Source organism: Leptosomus discolor, chromosome 3 (assembly GCF_034619465.1).
Source record: "Leptosomus discolor isolate bLepDis1 chromosome 3, bLepDis1.hap2, whole genome shotgun sequence".
Taxonomy (NCBI): Eukaryota; Metazoa; Chordata; class Aves; order Leptosomiformes; family Leptosomidae; genus Leptosomus; species Leptosomus discolor.
In genome coordinates, this window is record NC_141393.1 from 62,644,961 (window position 1) to 62,670,196 (window position 25,236).

The 25,236-nt window shown below is 44.6% G+C and overlaps 1 protein-coding gene across 2 annotated transcripts in view; it reads right to left on the reverse strand.

Annotated features, from left to right (window-relative positions):
- NEGR1 (neuronal growth regulator 1) overlaps nt 1-18,915 on the reverse strand; it is a 269,624-nt gene extending 250,709 nt beyond the window's left edge. The window contains exons 1-2 of one of the 2 annotated variants that reach the window (XM_086462209.1): nt 18,873-18,915; nt 18,615-18,807 (exon numbers count right to left, since the gene is read on the reverse strand). In XM_086462209.1, the coding sequence (XP_086318335.1) occupies nt 18,615-18,807; nt 18,873-18,915 (236 nt within the window). Of the gene's footprint in view, nt 1-18,614; nt 18,808-18,872 lie in introns of those variants that run through there. The other variant, XM_086462210.1, reaches the window with a different exon arrangement.
- Nucleotides 18,916-25,236: the final 6,321 nt, after the last annotated feature.

Sequence of the window (25,236 nt, forward strand, 5' to 3'; positions counted from 1 at the left end):
AATCAAGCTAGTCTACTAATTTAAAATGAATGGGATAGAATGAAAATGTTGGACAGTTTCAAAATAAATTAAGTGTGGAACCAGGTTACGTTTAATCAAGCTGTCACACAAATTAGCAGCTCCGCTCAGTGAGTACTATTTAAAGAACTTCTTTGCTAGCAAAAATGTTTTTGGAGACAGTACAGGAACTATCTACTTTCTGTTAAGGACAGGTGAACGCTAAAAGTACAGCTCCCCCAGTACCAGCTTCATAATGACAATATTGTAAAGCTTTGCGAGACAGGAAAACTCCACCTCAGCCTGCTGGGGGCAGGGGGTTGCCGACAGTAAATATTTTCAGAAAATAACTCTTAATCTGCAGTGGTGTCCGCTGCTGCCAGAACAAACACAAAAAACCCCCAAACATATAGCAAACAAAAACCCCCCAAAAAACCCAAACAGCAAACCACTCAACAAAACTTATATAAGCACATGATTCCTAGAGGAAGAGAAGGCAGGGAAGGTCCCTTTCTGCACGAGGTGAGGCTGTGCAAAGGACAAGTCCCCCCCCGGTACTACGCCTTCACCCGCCCATCAGCCTGGGCTCCCTGGCCCGGACCCAGCCACCCTGGGGCACTGTCTGCTGCCCAGTTGGGTGCTCGACAAGCGCCAGCAGTGAATCAGCAGCAGTAGGCACTCGAGCTGCACATTGCCAATACTGTTCCTTCCCAAGACTTATTATCTTCTAATAACTACAGCCAGCCCTACGAAGGCATCATCTATTAAAAATGGCCAAAATTATACTTCAGTACCACCAACAGCACTTATTTGTTAATTGAGTGGTGCTCTTTATTATCCACTGATTACAGTAACTGATGTACAAGATGCTGTAACTTTATAAAAGGGTTGACAACTTCAATAATCAGCCTGCTGAATGCCTGTTGTTATTTTAGATGAAGATCACTGATTCTCATCGAGATGAAGCACAAGAAAGAACATTCTTGATTCTGGCATCACACAGGTATAGATGTATATTATGAAACAGCATACATATGTAGTCAAATTAATATTCTTAAATAGAAAAAGGAATCCTTTATTCTGCTATGAATATATTTGTATTGCTTTTCTGCACCCAAACTTTTTACTAGCAGATGTGCTTTGGATATTGTAATTTATCTGCTTCTAACTTACAAATGATGTGCCAAGGCCTCTCCAAAGACAGCAAACACTTGCAAAGAGACTCTATTCTAGGTAACATAAACTTTGATCACCAGTAAACACTACACATCATTTGCTACTACAAAAAATAATATTACTTTGTACTATTACAACGTATTACCTTCCATCTAAGAATTCAAAAAGTTTGCAAAAAATGTTAAGAATCTCAGCTTATTCCACTTCCCCCTTGCCTCCCCAAAAAGAATCACAGGAGTTTCAAACATATGTGTATTTAGTGAACACCTGAAACTTTATGCCTGAGTTTTGTTTGGTGGTCAGGTTTGGTTTACGCACTTACAATTCTAAACATTGCACCCTAAAAATATTCTATCATGAGCTGTAATCTTAGTGAGACAATGGATTCCCCTCGTGATTTAGTGTAGCTCTAACAAGTAGGTCAACTATCTGTACATTTGACATCAAAATACCATTCAGGCTCTATGGACGACTATCTGAGTATCTCCTCCCACTTAGTGCTTGGGTCTTGGCTTCTGGATGGACTTGCCTCTTGTGAGCTAGCGTTTCCTCAATTCACAGAAGTAAATGCACTAAACCATCCTTAACGTCATATCTCACTTTTCTAACACAAGCATTATTTTCATTAACACTTCAAAACAATATTCCTTCTGATCCTTCACCTGGTTAATCTCGTAAAAAGAAAATGTATTTGGATGTGTTTAAAATACTAAAAGGTATGCTTTTCCAGGCAGTCATTCCAGAAGTATCATATTTGAATTAAAAATAAATTTCGTTATATGAAATTTTCTCCTTCCCTGTTCACTTTACCTAGCTAATATAAAAAAAAGCAGGTATCAGCATAGTCCATTGGAAATGTGATGTTTTGAGAGTTATTTGAATTAAGTCCCAAATACATATTCAGTGTTCAGGGCTATAACTATTTTCATAAACAGAATAATGTGTTCCCTAGGCATGAATAGCTTCACTGCAGCAAAGATTAATGCTAAAATAGATGGCAGGGAGGGAAAGGTGCACTACTGCTGGGGAGAGAAGGCCATAGGTACAGGAAAAAATAGCATGCAGGTAGTAAATCTACCCTGGTATGCCAGTTACATCTATTTAGAAAGGCCGGGCATCCCAAGGTATTAATTATTTATAACACCATTTAAGCCTTATTGGTATTTATCAAAGAATGCATGTTAACTTGAAATATTTACACGAAACTACTGCACTTGATGAGATGGGTATCACAGAAAGTGCACTTTACACCTCCAAAACCAAGATGCATTTTAAGTCCATTACCCATCCATAAAATCAGTACGAAGGAATCACAAATGTGTTAGGAAAAAAAAACAAAATCACAATCAGATATTTGGATGTAATGCATGAAAGAGGAAAATAAATCCAAAACCAGCTCTGCCATGTGTAGGAGATGACCCCAGCATTGCCCAGGTCACCAGACCATCGCCTGCACGCGGGGCTTGGCCACGCCAGGCTGCCCAACGCGGCTGCACCAGCACCGTGGCTTTGCCCACACTCCCCCTCGCCACTGCAGCCTGGGCAAGGGCTGCTGGGTTTATAATCTCCTGACAACAGCAAGCAGCATTGTGTAGAAAAAAAAAAAATATCAAAAAAATTCAACTACAGCATCTATGGCAAAGACTCTCAGGTCTTCTCCACTCCACACCCGCGCCCCAAGTTCAACTTTAAATTTTGAACAGCTTTTGGTGTGTCACAGATACTCATGTGCAGGCTCCAGGGCACCTGCAGTGCCTAACCCCTTCACGCCTTCGCACTCCCTGCAGGCACCACGGACTGCTCCACCTCTTCTTGGGGATTATAAGCAAAATTCCTCCCGCTTTGCTTTGTGTGAACCCCCCACCCTCTGTCACTGCCGGGGCCAGGTGCTGCGCTGGGGGCTCCCCCAAAAGCTCCCGTGGGACGCTTAGCTCAACATGTACCCCCAGCCTGGGGCAGCTCCGAGCTGTGGCCCACCCTAAACAACCACGTGATCCAAATTTAATTCGCAGGCTGGGTTTTATCTTTAGCACGTACACCTTCACTCCACCAGAAACGTAACATAAAGAAGGGTTACGCAGGTAAAAAAAACAGTCACAAATTAAATGCAACTAATTAAATCAATTGTAAACTAATTTCCAGCCATGTGCGAGACTGTACTAAAAAAAAAGCAGTTGTGACAAAAGATATATTTTGTTCTCTCTTCCTCTGCTGTTTAATAGTTTCAGAATGAAAAGTCTAGTACAATTTTCTAGTCCAATTGTTCCAGCCAGGGGCAAGCTTGTCATAATCAGGCCACTTTCATAACATATTTACTCATCACCCGGTCTCCTGTGGATGTGACCAAAGCTGTGGTGACCAGCCCCTCCACCACTGGTCATTTTCCCATCGTCTTCTCTCATCTGACTTCTACCCCTACAGCAGCTGGACCCAGTGCTGCTGGCTCACTCCCACCCAGAGCCACACCAGCCCCTTGCTCGTGTCCCAGCCCAGTGGTCTTTTAACCGCAGGGTTATCGAATGAAAAAAGAACAAACAGCCCCTCTCAGGAAAGGCCAGGCAAGTGCCGAGTAAGTGTCTCACTAGTAGGTAAGTTCTCGGGCTTCTCTACCGAGCAGCGTGGGTTTGCAGACTGCTGGAGGGCGATAGTCTTGTTCAGGTGGGGTCAGGATGCTAATCTTCCAATTTCTAGTCAAATTGTCAACCCACAGTTCACTTCACGGCCCCTCTTTCTCCACAAACAGCCCTAAAGGACTTCCAGAGTTAATGGAGCATGGTGTAATTCAACACACCAACATCTTCTGAAGAATTTTTCAGGATTATTTGGACAGTGTACGCTACATTTCTCAAGACATGATGTAAATTCACACTCTAAAATGCCTCACAAAAAAACCTCCTGAAGAATTAAAGTAACTTGGATGGTAAAGGCTGGGATTTTCTTTGTCAAGAGGAACATAATGATCATTTCTATAGCAGAGACACACAAGTCAGCTTTCACATGTTGTTATAGCACACTTAAGATTTTGAAGGTCACGGTGGCTTCCCACAGCACCTAAAAGTCTATTTACACATCATAAAACAAGAACTGCAATATGAGAGACCCCCCCAATACCTACATGAAAACTTTAGACTAATCAGTCTTTTTTTCCCACTGTTTATATTAGCATTTCAATGACATTTTAAATATTTTAAATTTACTTAATAACTGTCTTGAACAAGAATTATAAGAGCATTGCACTGCTGAAGTGGGAGTGTGATCAGAAGTGGCCTGGTGAGTCCAACCATAGCAGGTTGCCCCAAGTGCTGCAATACGACTTAACTTATATCGAGACAACCTGAAGTGGTAGCTAGTCAGTGAAACACTAACCCTTCTCTCTATGTAATACATTTAAAAGTACATGATTTTGCCAGTTTACTGATTTAATTCCTATGATAAATTCAAGATAATTATGACAAAACTTACCAAGATAAATGCATACATACTTCTAACGAATTAACCAATAATTTTGTAGATATTGTACCACCATATTAAATTTATAAACAAAAATATTAAGCACAAATGTTATACAAATAAATGTTTTAATTATTGCCATTATTCTGGATGCAACACAATACCTGGAAAACTACTGCATTTTTAACTCCCACTGAGATTTTCATTACATCTATTAAAATACGTAACTAAGCTAACTCAATACTTCATAAGCACAGATCCTAAAATAAAGTCTATTTAATAATGTGAGTCCTTTCTGAGACCTTCATATACAGTTGTGCTCATTTTTTAACTAATTTAGTTCATCTGATCCAAATCCCTCATTAAAAACTGCTGTATTATGATCGTTAGGAACAGAGTCACTGAAATAATTGCTTTTAGACCTGACAGAGTTACCTATTGATACCATGCTTTCAGTAAAGCTGGGTTCATTTATCTTGCAGAAAAGACCTCAGCCTTTCAGATTTTACAACACAGTAGACAAACACAAAAGACAACGCTTTTATTTATCTGTTTATTTTTGCAAAGACATCCATTCTTCTCACCACCTTTGGAAACTTCTCACGGCCTCAGCTCAGGACATGGAATTATTTTGGGATTTCACCGAGACTTGCATTCAATCTCCTAAAGACTTTAAGCATTCAAAGCCTGGGAAACCTCGCCTGTAACTTATTACAACGTGTGTTGACACTCTTCAACCTCTTTTAGGACCATTTCCCAATTTCTGTTGTAACTAAACTAAAAGCATCTTACCAATTGAAAAATCTGGTAGAACAAGTTGCCTTCTGCTCCTTAAGTTTACCTTCACTTATATGCAAGAAACCAAAAAATCATTAGGAAATGCTTACACAGGCATGATTTGGGGGACTGACACAATGATGAGTCAACACAACTTCTAGAATTTAAAAAAAAAGAAAACAAACGACCAACTCTTTGAAAGCTGTGCTACTTAAATGTTCATCTTTGGTTAAACTCCACATTTTCCTTTCAGTATCAAAGCACCAGTGCCGCCACGAAGCACAGGGTACCAAAAAAGGGTATTCCAGCTCCTGCAGCAGTCATTGGGTGAACATCACGTTGGCAGTGGATGATGCTTCCACGCACACTCTGTAGCCCAGACGGATCAGAGCCCTGCGGGCTGCCGTCCCCTCACGGCATATAACCCAACAGCTTGGTGTGTTCACTGGCTTCTGCCATCTTCACTTCTGTTCCGGGTTTCCTGGATAACCCAACAGCTCGGTGCGATCGCTGGCTTCTGACATCTTCAGTTCCGGGTTTCCTGGAACTGCCAGAAAAGCTATATGGAAAATTATCCATCCTTTCACACTTCCTCCAAGGCACCCAAACCTCTGCTATTCTCATGTATGCTTCCATGGGTCATGGCATAGGAGTTATTCTCCTCATCTCCCCTGCTGTCAGGAAGAAGTTCTTGACCTTTATTCAGTCTATTTGGAGAAAATTAGCAGTTCCACATCTTGCCGAGTCTTCAGTGCAGTACAGCCCATTAATTTGGACTTCACGGTCTGCTTCACCTGCACCTTTCTGAAGCCTCATCAGAGAACCTGTGAGCCCATTCATGAGCCAGGAACCACTGATGTAAAGGACATTGAGCCAGGACACCGGCTGGGCAATGCGTCGCAGACTCAGGAGAAGCACCACAGACACATGGTCTCTCAGAGGAGTCTCGGTATTGGCAGGTCCAGGGCTAGAAAAGCAGAAGCAGCAACTGCAGAGGCATTAACCACCCCAGTCCTCCACTGGGAAGGTGCCGAGACGCGTATTGTGATTCCAAAATGCAGTACACAGCCACAATGACAATTTCCATTTGTCATCAAGCACAGCAGTGCTCTTGGCACAGACCTCGCTCTCTGCACACACGCAGGCACCCTCCCCTGCTCTCACACCCACAGCCGATCATGGGAACTTCTCACCATCGTGCTGCTCTGTAACACACGATACAGAGAATCTGATCTGATGTTAAATTACATCAGTAATAATATACACTTTATTTTGAACTGTGTCACAAACATAAAATGTGTTGATTCCAACACCACAATGTTCCACTTATCAAAAGTATTGGCTGCAATATTTAACATTTTCATTTTTCCATCATGCCTTTACAGCTCTATTTTAAAATTAAGTGACACCACAATTTACTGAAAGCCAAGGTTATGTCTGGAGCTCCTGTGTCAAGTTGAACATTTCTAGTGGCTAGCATCGCCATCACAGAGAATGGGCAAGCACAATGCATCTGGTTACAGCCTCCCCCATTAAACTTATTTCTGGTAATTATAACTACTAAATTGGTATTTCACTATCAGGAAGCCTGCCTGCAGAAGCACCGTTTCCCCTGAAGGCTGTGTCCCAGCCAGCTCCTCACACCCTGCTCTCGGCAGCACTGCTGGCCACCTCCTTGTCACACACTACACCTCTTACACAGGGTTTCCCCTCCCAGTGGCTAAGTGCCCACCAGCTGGTGATTCACAGCCACGAAGAGCTTTCCAGACTAGTGAGAGACCATGACGAAACACCAGAAGACGCAGAGGCCAGAGCTGCCCAGCTGAATGTCCCAGACCAGACGCCTTCGTGACTTCACATAATGCGCATAAACATCTAGAGTCCAGGCTAAAGTTTCGGGCACACACGCCAAAATGACCGGAGGAAGCAAGTGCTTGGGGCAGAATTTTGGCGCCTGGGCACCGCCCTGCAGCAATGCCCTGCAAAGCCCACGCTGTGCCCACCCAGCCACCCACACTCCTGCAGCGTACACAGGTGATGGGACCTGCCTGCTCTGGTCAGAGCCCGTCCCAAGGCTGAAAAAGCTCTGCACCAGTTTTGAAGGCTGTTGCCCTCATTCTGACTCCCTGAAGGAGCAGCCCCAAGTTCAGACCAGCACATGTGCTGGGGACAGTGAAGCAGTGGGACTGGCTGCTTCAGAGCCATTACCCTTTGGGCTGGTGCAGCATTCCTGGGAGTGCTTCTGTTGCTACCAGGTCTCTTACTTCAAAATAAAAGAGTAAACTTTCCTGAATTAAAACAAACCAGAAATTGCAGAGAACAAGCACCTGCCGCTTGTTCCTGTGCTCCTGATCCTGAGTGAATGAAGTGCTCTAACATGTCTCTGCAAACTTCCACATTTGTTATTAAACCCCAGAGCTGGTAAAATGGAAGTAAAACCTCCTCATAGATATTTCAGTGCTTAAGCTGGTAGCTTATTAAAACCTGATAAAAAAAATTATTGGAGTTTTCACACAAGGGTTGTACTGGACTACCTGCTCAGACTTTAAATACATTCATCTGTCCTGATGAATTTTATTCTTCCACATATAAAGCCTACTGGCACATGGGTCATCTTTTTTACAACAGGATAGTAAGACAAGTGGAAGAGAAAGTTCTAGGCAACCAGCATGGCCAAGCAGAAAGGGAGTGGAAAAAAAAAATAAATCACAGAATGGATAGGGAAGGGACCTTAAAGATCACCTACTCCAAGCCCCCCACCACAGTCAGGGACACCTTCCACTAGACCGGGTTGCTCAGAGCCCCATTCCATGGTTTAGAAAAATCCTGCTTCATTTACTCCAGCAGATTTTTTGTTCCACAGCAGCACAAAACCATTTCTTCTGTAACATTTTCCTGTTTTCACATGGTATCTACCCTCATCATAACCCCGAGGCTACTGGAGTTATCTGTAGCTGCCAGGAGTATTGCTTCTCACAGGCAGTGTGCAGCCACCACCAAACCCGAAGGAAGCACCTTTCCAGAGCAGGCACCGACGGTACCTCTGAGGAGGCATGCCAGCGTGCTGGAGTGAGGAGTCAGTTCTATTTTAAAAGTTATTCTACAACTTCTACATAAAATGAACAGCTTTAATATAAAAAAACACCCCAGAAGTAAGTCTATAAAAAAATACATATGTATGCCTATATATAAATTATTTTAGTCAGAAATTCAACTACTGTGATGAAGAAAAAGTAATGATTTTGCTGCAAGCCAATAGCTACTAGGCGGCTGGATGGATGGACGGACAGATGGGTGGACGAAGTACCCTTTTTCACTATGTATCAGAAATGTAACAAAATAAACACCCTGAATCACGAGCCTCCTGCTGCTTGGTGGATGCTCCCGGACACCTAACAAGGGCCCATCTGCACAGCAGGTTAGGGCAGGATCCTCAGCAGGCACCCAGCCCAGCCTCCCCAAGGAGCTGAGAGATGTTTGCTGCTGAGGCCAGGCGGGATGGAACCGCTATTTATTTTCGCATAATCACATACACCTTAACCACACTAAATCAACCAGAACTTCATTTGAAGCTTCCCCTTCCCTTCTTCAAGCCTGTTTCCGTGGAGAGAACTGTCCTCTGTGTCATTCTTTCTTTAATAAGTCCACCGAGTCTGTAGCTAGTAGCAAAGCCCCTTTTGCCTCCAGACCTGTGCTGTACAGATGCTCCCCTTTCCAGCCAGTAAGACACGGGAGCGTGGTTTCAAAGCCTTGTTTTCTTCTTTCACTAGTCAGTTATAACTCCTTCCTGGTCCACTCCCCACCAGTTCCTATCGCTAACCTGCCTGAGAGCCTCTGAGCTCTCCACTGACAGCAGGACCGTGCCACCGACATCAGTGGCTCTGGAGCCCCTTACTGGGACTGTGCTCTACAGGAACATATCTCCTCCGTACTTAGCAGTACCTCAAGCAAGCCTGGACAGTTGCGTGGTGCAACACAGCAAACCTGTCAGCCAGTCCTTTCCAGGGAGACAAAGGACAGAGGTCTGCATCGTCTTCTTCACACCCAGAATGAATTTAACAGGAGCACTTGCATCAAGTGAAAACCAGGTAGTCAAAAAGGGAGGACTTCAGTCTCCAGAACTGTTTTATGATGGTGAATTATATTCAGTTTAAAAACATTTTTTAACATGAAGCCAGTGAAATAGCAAAGGCATACAACTGTACAGTAAATTATGTATGCCTATGTTTTGTAAGGGGAATAAGGTTCCTGCCTACTTTTGACAGAATTGCATTATGTAAATTTAGCACGCATATCACAGATGCTATATTAAACTGGACAGTTATCGGATTCCTGTGTATTTACATAAGGACAGAAAAAATACAGTATATGTAGATAAATATATAGAATTTCCTTCATTTACATTGACATTTGCATGAGAAAAGCTACTGGAGATTTCTGCAAGAAGTATTGTATGCTAATGAGATTTTTTTCCAAGACAAAACTCTTACTGCTAACAGTTGGATACTCTCTTTGTTTTAATTATGCATGACTGATGATAGCTGTTTGGCTGTCTGACCACCAGATTGTCTGCTGTTGCCAAGGGAAAAGCTTTTTAAATAGATTGACTGTTTTTCTGTTATAAAACAGAGCATGTTCTACTCCACCTTAGATTTGGTTAACAGTTTTGCAAGTATAAAAATCAAAACTTGAGTTGAACTCACTGGTGGGCCATTCTTGTGCGTAAGTCACCACTAAATCTCTACTGGCATTGCAAGTAACACACCACAGTAGCCCAGAGCTACAGCCAGAGCTCCTGCAGGCACCTGCTGGCTCCCTATGCTGCTGCATACACAGAAAGTATTACAGAAAGGGTACGAGAAAAACTACCGCGACAGCTGAACATTTTATTTGGCTTATTTTACATATCTACCTACATGCATATGCAGGTGCACTAACGAATCCAGTCTGCTCTGGGGTGTCTGGCAGCTGCAATCTTGGGAAAAAAACCATGCATCCAGTCAGAGGAAGAAATATTTTTTCTGCCAAGTTGAAAAACATCTGAAAAAAAGTTAAAAGAAGATAGCCTGATAGTTTCTGATACGGTAGGATAAAGGTGAGTGGCATTTGGCACGACTGCACAGAACACCAGAGCACCACAACCTCAGCCAGCACCAAGAGTGAGGGTCTGCTCCGGCTGTACTCTGCCACGCTGCATGCAGGGTGCGATGGTACCCCCGTACCCAGCAGCGCAGGGTGCGATGGCACCCCCGTACCCAGCAGCATAATGGTTCAGCCCCAGAAAAGGGTCACTGTGGCCCCACTACACAGTCTTTGCTCCAGGGCTGGCTTGGCAGCGAGGACTTCGGACGGCTGCACCATGCCGACAACACAGTGGAGGCACAACTACTGATAGAATGCAGAGCAGGAACCACCCCAGTGATTACAAACTTCGGCCAGCACATCACTGGGTTACCATGAACCTTGAACTGGTGCCTGGGTCGTGTTGGTGGAAATAAATATTTTGTAAATTTGATGAGTTCCTTCCTCTTTCCACGTGGGACCTTTCTGTTCACGCAATCACGTGGATTATGTACTGTCTCTGCTCAGAGGCTGCAGAGGACTCTGAACCCCTTCCCCTGCCAACAGGGCAGAGGGGTATTTAACAAACATTTCTCCCCATGTTGCTTTTGAGGAACAGCATCCTCACAGCGAGACAAAAGTTTGTCTTTCAACCTTATCTTTGTGGATCCTTTCGGCTCGCAGAAGAAGCAGGATAAAGGAGCCAGCAGCTCTGGTACCAGCAGCCTGTGGATGGATACAATCAATTACCTGATCGATCAAGGCAGCGTTACCTCATCGCGGGTGAGTCCGCTGCTGCCGCTGCCACCTGCAAAATCTCACTGAATACCTCTAGTCCTGGGAAAAAAAAAAAAATCACATTTCTCCTCAGACTGCACTGCTCCTTGCCCCGCACCAGGGTCTCTGAAGGGGGTGGCTGCCAGCAGCGGGGCGGTGCTTGCTCAGCAGCCAGAGTGGCAGGAAGGATGCTGTGCATCACCTAGTTCATTCTTCTCATTCCCTTACCACAAAAAGCGACAGCCCCACTGCAGAGGGGCACCAGGGAGGATCCTTTGAAAGGATGGCCTGTGATATTGAAGTACTATTGTACACAGGCAGGACCAGCAGTTGGCATCAGCCAAAGCCATGCTAGGGAGAAGGAACAAGGTTGGCAACAGCCTGCCAGCACATGAGTGCTCCCCGGCCTGCTTGGCCAAGACAGGACATGCCAGCCTACGGCGGGGACCTGCCTGCCTTCCTCAGAGGAGCGCAAGCCTCCCAGTACCCACCCCACTCTGCAAGTCTCCAAAAGCTCCGAAGTGTCTCCAGATTGATTCCCTGAGCCTGCTGCAGCACAGACTTCAGTTTCTGAGCACAGCATTGGGTCAGACTTCTGCCAGGAGAGACGGGGTAAGCCAGTACTGCATGTCGCTGATTGGCCTGTGCAGCGCGTCAGCCTGAGCCCCCAAGACTTGTTTCCCTGGGATATCGGCTGCAGCCAACTCTTGTGCAAGATGACAAGAAGAAAGTAATTTAAGTCTCTGTTTCTTCCTCAACAGAACAGCCCTTTGGAACAAACGCTGGTTTTCATTCCTTACCAATTCCTTGTTTTGTTAGCTCCTCTGCATAACATCCAAAACATTTGTGATCACTTAAAATGATAAATTATTTTAATTTACTCTGAATTTATTTATTATTACTTCACAGAGAAGAGGCAAGCCATAATGTGCTTGTTTAATAATTGGCAGGGATTTGAAACGTGAAAGTCTTAGCCAAACAACAACTTCATTTTCTGGGGGAGTGTGCACATATGTCTACACGTACCAGTGTCACATTTCAGAGAGATAGGAACAAAGCTTCACATAGCCAAATAATTTATGACCCTGAACAGCACAGGAATACCAAAAGAGTATGGAAGTCAAGAAATACACCTTTTAAAATCATAAAGGAAAGAAGAAAATTCTTATATTTGTTACACCACCCATTCCCCCCCATAGACATATCCGCGTTTATATATGGGTGCACCCAACTGTACCTGCACCGGCATGTGGACACACATCAGAGGGACTGTAATGCTAGAATATATATAGTGTCTTAAAATTTAAATATGCTGTATACACTTGATATTCTCCTGTTATTCATACTGCAAAACTTTCATTCCTAATACCCAATTCTCAGTAATACAAATGTCAACAGACAGAGGACGTTTAGCAGATGTCTCATTGGCTTTCCATGACTGCTGTTGCTCCTTTGGCAAAGACTCTTGGCTATAACAGGCAGCTCTTCTTGGAAGAGAAGGCAAAACTGGAAAGTAAGTCCCAATCCCCAGAAGTCACTCGCCCCCTACAGCAATTTAAATATGAATTAGGTACCTACATTCCCCTGAGGACCTGAACAGCTTTGGAGTCGAAGCCTGCTTGACCTTCAGCACGACACAGGTGCTCAAGACACACAGGCACCTTCAGTGACCACAGCAGCTGGATGTTCCTCAGAGATTTCATAGCTCAAGAAGAGTTGGCAAGGAGCCTCCACAAAACAAAATACATGAGGATGACCATAATGCTGTCATCTCATTCCTGAGCACCTGTAGTCAGGGGAAGCATAAGCAAGAACTGGAAATGGTCCCAGCAAGGTTTTGTTTGGCCAGGACTCCCCTGCACCCATGGTAAGGCAGTGATTTACTTTACTGGGAAAGGGGAAGTCCAGACTGAAAAATCAGCATGTTTTGAAAGCCAGAGAAGCAGGAGATGTGGCTTTGGCTGCTGCTGCTAAACTTGTTTCAAACCAGATTTTCATCTCTGATTTCCGAGACCCTGCATTTGGTACCCCTAAAGGGACCTAGTTTAGAAAAATAACGTTAGGTGGACATCTCTCCCCTAAACCATCAACATCCATGTGATGGAGAACAGGCAGCATCCCATTTTCCAATATGAGCAAAGGAGAAGACACACAGCTGGGAAAGACGTTTTCAGTAGATGGCGAGAACTGTGACCTCTGCGAAGCTCGAGGGAGCCATAGCGAAGCACAGTCATCAGTGCCACAAAAGAAACAGCATCTCTCTGACACCCTGCCCTGCATGCCTCCTGTGCCACTCCAGGGGTGTCGTGGTCAAAAAGCTCGGTACCTCTCGGGGGAGGCAGAAGTCACGCTCGCTGCCTTTGAGGCTGAAGCACCAGCTCTCCCAGACAAGGGCACTGAGAGACACGGAGGATGCCAGGAGCTGCTCTTCCCATTCCCCAGATGGCAACTTCTTCCACCAGCGGAAAAACTTATGGAAAAGAAGCAGCAGAGTATCTCTAAATGAAGCCACCGAAGGAGATGGACGGTGTTTCAGATCAGCTGTCTGCCACGTGCCCAAACCCTTTAATACTGGTGAAACCATTCCAGTAAAACAGACTCCTAGATAGTGCTCATCTGCAGCTGCTCAGCACAGCCCGTCCCGTGTTACCTGTTGGTTCACACGAAGCTTTTGATGACTACCTCAAGTCTCCGAGGCAGGGGAGAGCATGACTGCACACGACAGACCTGAAACTCTCCGAGGTGGAAAGAGAAGCAGCCAGGCTATGTGTGAAGAATTTCAAATTTAGAAAACAAACCAGAAAACCCCAAACCTCCTGACCTCTGACCAAAACCAAAACCAATCTTCTCCTATAATCACCCTTCCCAGATGACTGTTGGCTGCCCTAAACCTCAGACAAAATTCACAGCGGATGAATAAAAGAGACTGCTGTGAGTAAAAACACGTGGATGAAGTTCAATCTACCTGTTAACAAGGCTGGCCTAGAACCAATCCCTGCTTTTCCCAGCCACATTTGACAAGAACCAACGTACGCTCTGTAATCACAACCAGACACGGTTATCTGCTTTTCCACTGCTCCTGCTCTTCACTGGCAGCCCCTGGGAACCTCAATCCAATGGATCTCAGCTCGAGGTTTAACTCTTTGCAGTGAAGAATTCACATTATGTTACATATTGAAGAGCATATATTTCATAAATGACTCTATAATCACATAGTGGTAAAAAAAGCTTTTGCTTTTCCTAAAAAAGCGTCAGCTTCTAAAACTTAATTTACCATGATCACACAACGTAAAAGTACTTGCGGGTAAACTGGCTTTTATTATCTATGAGCTTTAAGAAAAATAAAATGCAGGATAAAAAACTTTGCCTCTAGAGAAAGGTGTTTTGATCATCCTCAGATTTGTACATTTAGATACCTCAGGGGATTTTGTTTACAAATTGCAGATGAGGTATGTATGAGAGATATACCGGTTTTCTTGGATACATGAAGCCAAGAGGGCCACACACACAAATTAGCCATAACCCAGATAAGCATCGGCACAGAAAGTCAGAGAGAAATTCTTTTTTATTTCTCACAGAAGCAGAAACGCCGCTCGCTGCAATCCCGGCTCTCTGGTTGCCCTCCCCACGTCCTCCACGCAAGGCCAGCAGGAAGGGGACAGAGCAGCCCCCACCCAAGTGGAGGTGGACCTCATCCTCCCTGAGCATCCAACCCTCCAGCATCAGCACTGATGGAAGCGGAACAGGTTACCTGCTCCGAGCAAATTGCTCTGCATTTCTCACCCCTCTTAAAACCCTCCTGCTCCAAAACTGCCACTCCTGCTGTTGGCGTTATGGATATGCTGCAACCCTACGGCAATTCCTCTCTGTACAGAAGGTCTCAGAAAGGGTCACTAGAGAAACCCAGTTCTGAAAATGAAGTCTGTTTCCTGTATTTCTAGCAGTTTACATTGTGGCAATTTATTCTTTTAATAAAACAATGTTTTTATAACTTGCTCTCTCCTTCCTCGTGCATCCTCATTAAATCTTAACTGGTTCCCTGGGAAGGATATAGAAAAAAATGTAGCAAAGAATTATACTCCTGAAAAGAAATGGTGTCCCAGAATTATTTTGCCACACAAAACAACTGCATTACTGATACCCTTTCTCATAACTTCAATAAACAAACAGTGCTGGGACTGCATGGATCAACCACTGACTGAAAACAAGCAGAAAGTACCGGGTGTTATCAAGACTACAGAAATAACTCATTGTCAGAAAGAACACCTTGGCTAATGAGAGATTTTCTTTTAAAAATAATCGCTAAGCTGTTTTCTGTACCAAAACAGTGACATTCTTGGCAAACTGCTCCTTTGGTCAGTCAACCTGCAGGTGCGGGGTGCCGTGCCCTTTGCCAAGTTGGGGAGCGCTGGCCAGGGGGGACCCAGGGGCACCTGGTGCTGCCTGGGCACCAGGGATGCCTGGCCCAGCCCTGCGGTAGTCCGGTGGGGGGACGGGGAGAGCACCCGCCCTGCAGTGTGTGGCAGGGGCCTGGCCAAGTGAGGGCACTGGACAGGGAGCAGCACTCGCAGCTTTGCTCCTACAGCACTAGAAAAACGCTGTGTGCATCCAGTGCTAAATTGACTCATTACATTTTCACAGGAATTAACCATTTTAAAACAAGATGGCCGTGCTACTTATTTTACTTCTTGTTGACACTTAGAGGCTTTTACTGGAAAGCTCAATCAGTTAAAGGAGGCTTTCTTCCTCATCTTTAGTCAAGACAATGAAAACTTAATGTGGGAACGGGGGCTGGAACTTGGCTCGCTCATTCTGCCACCTTCTTCATTGGGGTAGACTGTGCTTTCTTCTCTAATATTTTACCTCACAAGGAAAAGCTTAGCCTCAGCTCAACGCAGGTAACCCCATTTGTTCCCACTCCACACAGACCTTGGAGCACCAGCGTATGTGTAAGCAAGCTGCAGAGCTGAGGGAAAGCCCTGAGAAGCGGCACAGCAGCTCTGGGAGCTGGTGCAGGGCGTGCACCGAGCGACCCTGCAGTGCCCGCTCCTTCGGGGATGCCTTCACCTGAATGCACATCACAGACATCACCCTGGCCTTTCTGCAGCCACGAAAACGCCGACTCAAAGCCAGGGGAATTACTCCCATATTCTAGTATTAATTAGTTAAAAAAAGAACGCTAGATGCTTTAGGCATGGTGCTGTCCTCATAACAAAGTAAGGAGGTAAATTTTGAAGCCCTCATTGCTGGAGAACAGATAACACCAGAGAAGCCTGAGCTGGGAGGTGAATCAACATGTGCCAGCAGAAGGGAGCTGATGGCCATCTTGACATGAGAGGCTGGGAACTACAGTGCGCAGCCAACTTTGGATGCTGCAATGTACAGTGACTGAGAAGAGCTAAATTCAGAGGGCTACAGAGCTGGAAGGAGAAAAGCGCCTTTTCTAACACCCAAATTGCTTCATCCAGCTCACTGGAATTCATATTTAAATAAATAGCTGGCTTCCAGTACTTAGGCTACTAATAGCAATTATTTTAATGTATACTGAAATACACTTATGTCATAAATATCCAGTAAGGAAAAATTCAGGAGGAACAGTGACAATGTGCAGTGAGAGACCCAAGATAAACAGCTCTACCTGTCTTCTGCATACTCTTCTGAAAGCGCTCTCTCCTGTAGTGATCCTACACTTCCCCTTTCAAGTTGCAACAGCTGAAAACAAAATAAACTCCGATTTGCAAGGAAGCCTACAAAAGGCATATGAAACCAAAAAAGTTAATAACAGAGCAAGCAGAATGAAGAAGTGGATGTAATGTATGTTATTTCACCATCTAATTGCTTTGTTCCAGACTTCAGTAGTGATGTTACCATTTCCTTTAGCAGCATCTCCTTACAGAACAGACACTCTCCCTCCCTTGTGAGACAAAAGTAATGTGGTAATCTTAAAGCTCTCCTTTCATTTCAGGAACCTACCCAGCTGCACAGACACCAAGTTTCAAACACAATCTTAGGCCTAGAAAACTGAATGTGTTCCAGCTGAAACCCATCAGGAGGTAACCCTTACAGTAATTCCACAATTTTTAATAAGGTAGTTCTAAACATGTATTTGTTTAGGTCCTAGTAATGCCTAGTCCTGGCTGACCATCTGTCTTAAGGGCCCACGAACTCACCAAGTTACTTTGTCTGGAATCTTTAAGTCTGAAACAGTACGCATAAAAAAAGACCTTTTTTTAAAATTTTCTTTTGATGCTCCAATTCTGCAGACAGAAAGCACAGGACTTTAGGACATCTCAAAATACACAGTATACATGAAAAATACTTGTCAGCTGCCCTACACAGACATCTACTGTATTTTCAGTAGCTACTACACCAGAAGCAGGCTGACTTGCTATAAAGCAATTCCAAATTCCTACTGAAAGCACCTCATGCAACATTTTACAGCAGACTGTAGATCGTTAAAAATCCATATGGCTAAAATACTTTGTGATATGGAGACCGAAGTGAGTGACAGCCCAACAAAAAATAATAGTCAGATACTTCATAGCTTAAAACTACTGCCAATTAAATCAGAGATTTATCACGAGCAAGGAGGTTCAACCCACTGTAATCATAGTCCAGCTAACAAGAAAACGTATTTTTCTTGAACTATAGCCAAGACCATGACAAAAGTGCAAAGCACAAATAAAAAGTTAGGACCTGGGCAGGGGGGGTGAAATAATCACATCAAGCCAGAGGATTAATGAACACAAATCAGAAAGAAGGATTTCAAGTAGATTAAGTATGGTGTGCCACTACTGGTAAACAAATTTTGCTCCAGTCAACCCGACTGAAGAGAAGATGCTGCGAGCAAGGTTCACGAGGAGAAGCAATCACAGGGCTATGGTGAGCACGTAATCTCCTGATGGCGGAAAGCTAGCTTTCCCCACGTTAAGAAATATGAAAACGTAAAAAGGAAAAAAAAAAAAATAACAACAACAAAATAAAACAAAAAAAAAACCACCAAAAACAACCCAACAACGCGACTACTTCTGACAGGGCGGAATCCTCAGCCCCTCAATGCTCGGACCGCAGAACCCCAAACTGATCCCGGCAGCCCAAACTGCATCCTTGCAAGCCAGCAAAGCGATTTTCCAAACTTCTATCCATCAAGCTCGTGCTTCCCTAGAGTTAAAAATGGGGGAAAAAAATAGGACTTCCAGCACCGCAGCGGGACTCACGCCGCCGCAGCATCCCCGAGAGCGGTCGGGGCTCCCGGCGGAGCCCGCTCCACCGGGAGCCCCGACCGCTCTCGGGGATGCTGCGGCGGAGGTCCGGCGACTCCTTAATTCCCCCCCGCCCCAAAAATCCCGGCTCGCCCACCGCGATCGTCTTCCTACCTAAGCACCGCCGTGTCCCCCTTCCTGACCACCAGATTGTCCACGGTCGCCCCGGGGAAATCTCCACCGGGAGCCGCAAATCGCCCGGGGCTTAGGAACCAGCAAAGGCCGAGGATGACGATCGCCAGCCACTGGTGGGAGCCCCCGGCGCTCCGCACCAGCGGTACCATCTCCGCACCGCTCCGCGCTTCCCCTGGGCCCGGCGGCGGCGGAGACTGAACGTTGCCCCCCCGGGTAGCGGAGGTCCCTGGATGGTACCGGTGAACGGAGCGCGGCTGCTCCCGGGCGGCCGCCGCAGCATCTAGCGAGAAGGGCAGCGCGCCCGCTCTGCGCGCCGCGGCGGCGGCGGCTTCGGTGGCGGCGGCAGCGGCGGCGGCGGGCGGCCCCCGCTGCCAACCCGTTGCCACGCAGCCGTCGCCCTGGCAACCGTCCCGGCGGCGGAGGGATGCGCGCCGCCCTCCCCGGTCCACCCCCCCACCCCCAGCTTCCCTCTCCCCGGGATCCGCCGTCCCGCCCCCTCGCCAGGACATCCCCCCCTCCCCATCCCAAAACGCTCCTCGGTACCAAATGTACCGCTTTGCCAAACGCCAGCAAAGTCGGCTTGAAGGCAGCGGCGCTGGAAATGGCCCCAGCAGCTCCGCCGTGAGGCTTCCTTCTCTCCCCACCCCCCCTCGGGAGTTGCTAAAATTGCCAAAGAAACCATCCAGGCCTTTCTGGAATATGGGGGCGGCCGCTCCGGCGTTGCATTTCTTAAAATTCTGTCGGGATAGCTAGAGACATGCGGCAAGGGCAGGAAAAAAGGAGCAAAAAAACGTTGACAGGTTATTTCCCTACAGACACACGACAATCAGCAGCCTTTCCCCGGCTCCGTGGTCTTCTCCAGCGTGTTAAACGCACGCTCAAAACATTGTCAGCACCACTGAGTGAGGAACTCCTGTTTGCTTGGCTGCTTCACCCCAATGCCCCCTTTTCCAGCCTGACCGTTCATCTCCGGACACAAGGCTGCACCTCTCCACGATGAGGCCGATCTCACACCAGAATCACTCCCGCCAGTCTGACAGAAGTTGCATAAGTGATGCACTGTTATGTAACGGAATTGCACAACTGCTATGACATTAAGGGCAGTTTTGAAGCATTCTCACACTAATTCATGCACATCTGGCCCATATAATGCTGTAATTGTTCCTTCACAGCGGCTCTGACACCCCATGCTGCCAGTCCGTGGTACAACACACACTGATTTTTCCGCGGAGCTTCCCCCTTTCATCAGCTGCCAGAGTATGTATTTTTCTGGTGCACCATTTTTTCCTACTTGCAACTTGCATCAGAAGGATTTGAGAGTAGAATATTCCAAGTGAAGAAATCTGGAAGAATCATGATACTTGTAATGCTTGCTCTTTTGATAAACCTGTATTCCTTCTCCTAGAAGCTTTACCCTTCTTTACTGCATCCCATTGCATTACATCTTTCCAGCTGCCAAAAGAACTGCTACTGTACACAAAAGGGAATTCTTCCTCTACTTCTGCGGCGCACTATACTACAGAGTTTCCTTGATAAGGAAAGAGAGGGGGGAAGAGAGAGAGATTGGCTCACAAACCTTGGATGTGGAAGACTCACTGTCAGTACTATCGCTGCAATACAGTAACGCCTTTTTCATGTTAAATGCAACTCCAAAGTGAGACAATCTTCTCTGCCAGCATACGTGCAACTGCCGTGGGATGCAATACCCATCCCTTGGGACCACGCCAGCAGGAACTTCCTGCAAGCAGAAGTCAAACATCCTGTACCAAAAACTTCGTTAGGAATATTTTTTAGGCAACACCATGCATTTTGAAGCGGGCCTGCTCACAGGACAGACCAGTTGCAAGCCTTAGTGGCTTTCACCAACAGGGAGTTGTAACGGGTGGAGCCCTCCCACATCTCACATTGTCACCATCCCACATTCAATCACATACAATAATCTCCTGTAGGACCTTTTCAGACACGTATGTTCTTGCAGTTAGCAACCACAAAATGTCACATGACAAACAGTTGTAAGTGTCCTGCCAGCCTAGCTCTCTGGTATGAGTTTTACCATCACACATCAAGTTCTGTTGTCAGCGGCATCAGAGCAGCTCTTCAAACACTGCATCCTCATGATGCTTGTTTCCAGAGGAACTGCAGTAACCCATTTTTGGTCTTAATTTCTTCTCTAATATTTCACCTGTGCAATATCTCAGCTCCAAGAGCCACTTTGTCTTCTGCATAACTGTCCACAATCACAGTAGAGCTGAGGCTGACAGGGACCTCCAGAGGTCACCTTGCCCAATCCCCCTGCTCAAAGAGGGCCATCTAGAGCCAATTGCCCAGGACTATGCTGACGCATCAGCATGCCCTTGTCACAATGGCAGCAATTCAAAAGAGTAAAGTACGGAGAAATATTGTGAAGGTTTTGTATGCAAGATAGATGACAAACCCCAGCACCAAACTACTTCAGTGAGTCCTGGAGACCTTTCTATGACTGTTCCCCACACTTCTTCCTTCCAAGGCTGCACTCAATTAAACAGCCACCTCTCCTTTGCATGGCTTCCATTCCATTGCTCTGAGAAGAGCATCTCAAGGGCTTCATCTTCCTTTTTTTTTTTTTTTTTCCTGTTGTTTTGGGTTTTTTTTTTTGGTTTTGGTTTGTTTTGTTTTTTTCCATTTGCCAAAACAACTGGTAATTGCTTTCCCTTCCCTCTGATAACAGCAGACTGGCTTAGACCAGCTACTGAGCAATGTAATCCTTCCTCTCTGCTGCAAAAATAGACCCTTCCACTACTTCCCAAAACAGTCCATGCATCACTATTTTTCACGTTAAACTTCCTGGGTAGGAAAGTTAAAACAAAACAAAACAATTAAAAAAAATCCCACACCTGTTTCTCAAGGCTTTCTGCTCTTCCTTTTATCTTAGCCATGCTACATACCCGAACTAGATGATGCCATTCTTTTTATAACAGGAAAAAAAAAAATAGAGTTCAGATGCATCAGCTCAATCTCTCATCTTCCAAACTTACAATTTAGAGTGAAACATGGTTCCTTCTGTAACAGGCATGGGAAATATTTCTATTACAGCAGGTCAGCCAACATTTGCCAAATCAATTATTTTTTGAGACAGAACATTTACGAATGTTTGTGATCCTCAGTGCCATTTTTTTGACCTTGAGGGAAATACCTTTCCAAGCTATGATGCAATTTTTGCAAGTATGGTATGTTGGTATCAAGAGGAGGAAGACATGTAACCACCTGGGAGTCGGTTTTCATATGTGAAAAACTTCACCCAGTTGTCTAGTGTAAGAAGCCCTTTGAATGTTCTGGTACATTAAGTACTCAGATCATCCAGAGGGATATGTGATATAATAGTCGAGATCTAATTTTAAGGAGAGCTCTGTAACCTTTAATGAGTCACATGATGTTGTTTTTCCTCAACATTAACAAACAATCAAATAATTTGCTCCTCTTTGAATAAGAAGGACAAAAGACATTTCCTCAGCAACATCCTATTAATTTTGCAAAAGTTCGTATAAATCTCAGTCAACAACAGCCAGGATGAAGCTTTTTATTTTGTTTTGTTCATTTTTAGATTCATATCCCTGGCTTTCATGCTATTTGCAGATCAATGGAAAAAAAAGAGCAGGTCAGGAGTCAATAGCAGTTATGCCAATCAGTGTTGCTCTAGAGACTGAATTCTTTCATCTGAATCTTCCCCACCTCCTCCCAAGTCTAGGAAGCTTGCAGAAAAAAAGAAAAAGAAAAAATCTCACACCAGATGTATACACACACAGAAAAATTATTTCCAAGGAGGGAGGGCAGAACTCCTGTACATTAGCTAGCTTAGTGTGAACTGCATCTGGCTAATTTAGCTTGTTGGTTTCACCTCAAAGAGCTAGGTATATCAAACACAGCAGTGGTAAGGACATATGATATTTCTTGTGATTCAACTGCTTATTTTTGTTTAGAGCCATTTAGAAAAGCTAAATTTATTTGTTGTTTGCAAGTATTCGTTTAACAGTTTGCACAAATATTCAAGACTGATTCAACAAACTTCACACTTGGCTTTTTGCTTCGTTTCCTTCTGTGTGTTTAACTCTCCTGTAACCACTCCTTCATGCTAGAGACAAAATATGGAAGATGCATGACTGGAATAAACCCCAAGAGAACCGGTGCTCTTGATCAGTGTTACAGAGCCCGCAGTCACAGGGGAAAAGCTCATGGGCAGCAGACCCAACACACCATGGGTCACCGGCAGCCTGCGGGCAAAGCCCCACCATACGCTGCTTGTCCATGCAGGACCCTGCTGGAATGATCTGCTCAGGTGTGCATGTCATGTTTTGAGTTCCCAACAATGTCCATGGCAGCAGCATTTTCAACTTAGGCGTCACCTTCCAAAACAATCGCCCTGAGGTGATGGAAGGCCTCCTGTCCTGTCATTTTGTTAATGGCTCTAATCAAAATCCTTTTACAGAGCTGTAAGAATCAAACGGGCAATTTCCATATATACATTTGTTTGCTTTTGAGAGACGTATTTCTAAAAGTGTTTCCATCTATGGAAAAAGCCAAACAACTTTGGTTAGCATCATCCACAGCATCTGAATAGCCCTCTGAGGTTTGTCATGATATGGTCCCAGGTAATAAAACCTGTTTCTGCTTCCTAAACAGATGATAGGCATTGTAAATGGGGGGGGGGGGGGGGGGGGGAGATGGTCACATGATGCATATAGGATGATGGGATGCGTATAGGATGTAAAAAAAAGTCCCAAACAAACAAAACACCCCTACACTGAATTTTTAGTCATGTTTTGTCACAAATACTTTCTGACAAACTTTGGAATTTTGAAACATTTTTACACTGGCCTAAGAACTGCAGAAACTTACAGGTAAGGAATAAAGCATTTCTGGAGGCAAAACTAGTTTTTTAATTTTAGTTGAAAATCTTTAACAGAAAAAATAATAATTTCTGTTAGTTTAGGATTTTTCAGGTAATTAACATTCTCAGAGAATATTCTTTCAGATATCTGCTTTTTTGCTCTTCTCTCCTGCAGCAAAAACATCATGAAAACAAGGACAACAAGTTATTACTATGCTGTAGCGCAAACCCTTCCAAGAAGCAACCAGCCATTGCTCTATGTTCTTAAAAAGTGTCTTGAGTTGCCTAAAATTTGAACAAACAACCCAAGGCATCCAAATAATTTGTCGGCTTTAGTTTTCAAAGAGCAATTTCTGATGTTTCTGCAGAACCGCTATGTAAAAGAGCTATCTAGATCAATCCCACTGGATCATCCATTACTGCGTGAAAAGGCTTCACATAACTGCATTCCCTGAAAATTCATTTGAGAAGGGGGGGTGCAGAGAAAGGTGAGGAAGGGATAAATATCAGCAAACACAGACACAGGGCTTTCGCATCTTTAAATAGAGTACATCTCCTTTCCGATATATAGTTTTTATTTTTTAAATCTCTTACACATGAAAACTGGAAATAGTGATTTTGTCAAGTATTGAAATCAACAGAAATTTCCTTTTAAATAAGTATCTCTTTCACAGATAACTTCAGAATTCATGGCACCACGGTGGAGTTTTTTGCTAATAGAATTGAAAGCAAATGCTGAAATCTCCATAAAATGCATTTTCCATTTTCCACACAGTCTAATACGTGACTAAGTAGAGAAGTGCTCAGTAAAATACTCTACGAAATTATTTCCCATACTTCAAAAAACTAGGAGAACGCTGGTGTGCCATCATCTAAGCTAGCACCTACGAGCTGTAAGCCAGTAGTTCTATTAGCACCAGAACAAATGAATTCTAATTTCCATAGATTCGAGTCATCATCTTATTTGAGTTTTTAAATCGACAGAACAAGGCTGCAGAACAAGCTCAGCCTATATGAGACACCAGAAAACGCATATAATAAAGAATTCTCCAAGGAGGAGTGAATCCATGGGTGCCTATTTATAAAACACAAGCTCTAATTATACCTCTCTCAGACACGTGACATTCCTAATGTCACTTCTCTGGATTTTCTCATGTCTGAGACGACTTGACTTGTGCTGCATTCCCCTGCTGCAGTGGGAAGACAGCCATGCTACACGTGCAGTGATACGCACTGAAAGCCATGAGGCAGAAGTCATTTCCATCTTCTGTCCATCATTCCAGCAGGAAGACTCAACAGTGCAGGGGGGGGAAAGAAAAAAAAGAAGTGGAACAATTTCTTCTTTAGCATCTACAGAGACATCAGGAAGAGCAGTGCTGATCCAGCACTTCGTAAATCAGCTTTCTTAACCCAAGGGAAGCACAAAAACGCTACACTTACTCAAAATACTCCTTCTGAAATCTAGGCCCTCCTGCTTGACAGAAGCATACGTGCGTCTTTAGGTTCTTGGTTGGCTTAACCAACCCTCAGTGGGATAAGACTGCACACAGTACAAGGCTATCAATAAAACTTTAGTCATGTGTGGGTGAATGAAAACATTTTCTTCACCATATGGTATACTATGGAAATAATTGCCCAATGACAGAAGCTCACTAATATTGATGCCAAATACATAGATAATACTGTCAACTTGTGATCAGCCTACATTTTCCTATTTTAAGACACACAAGCGAATGC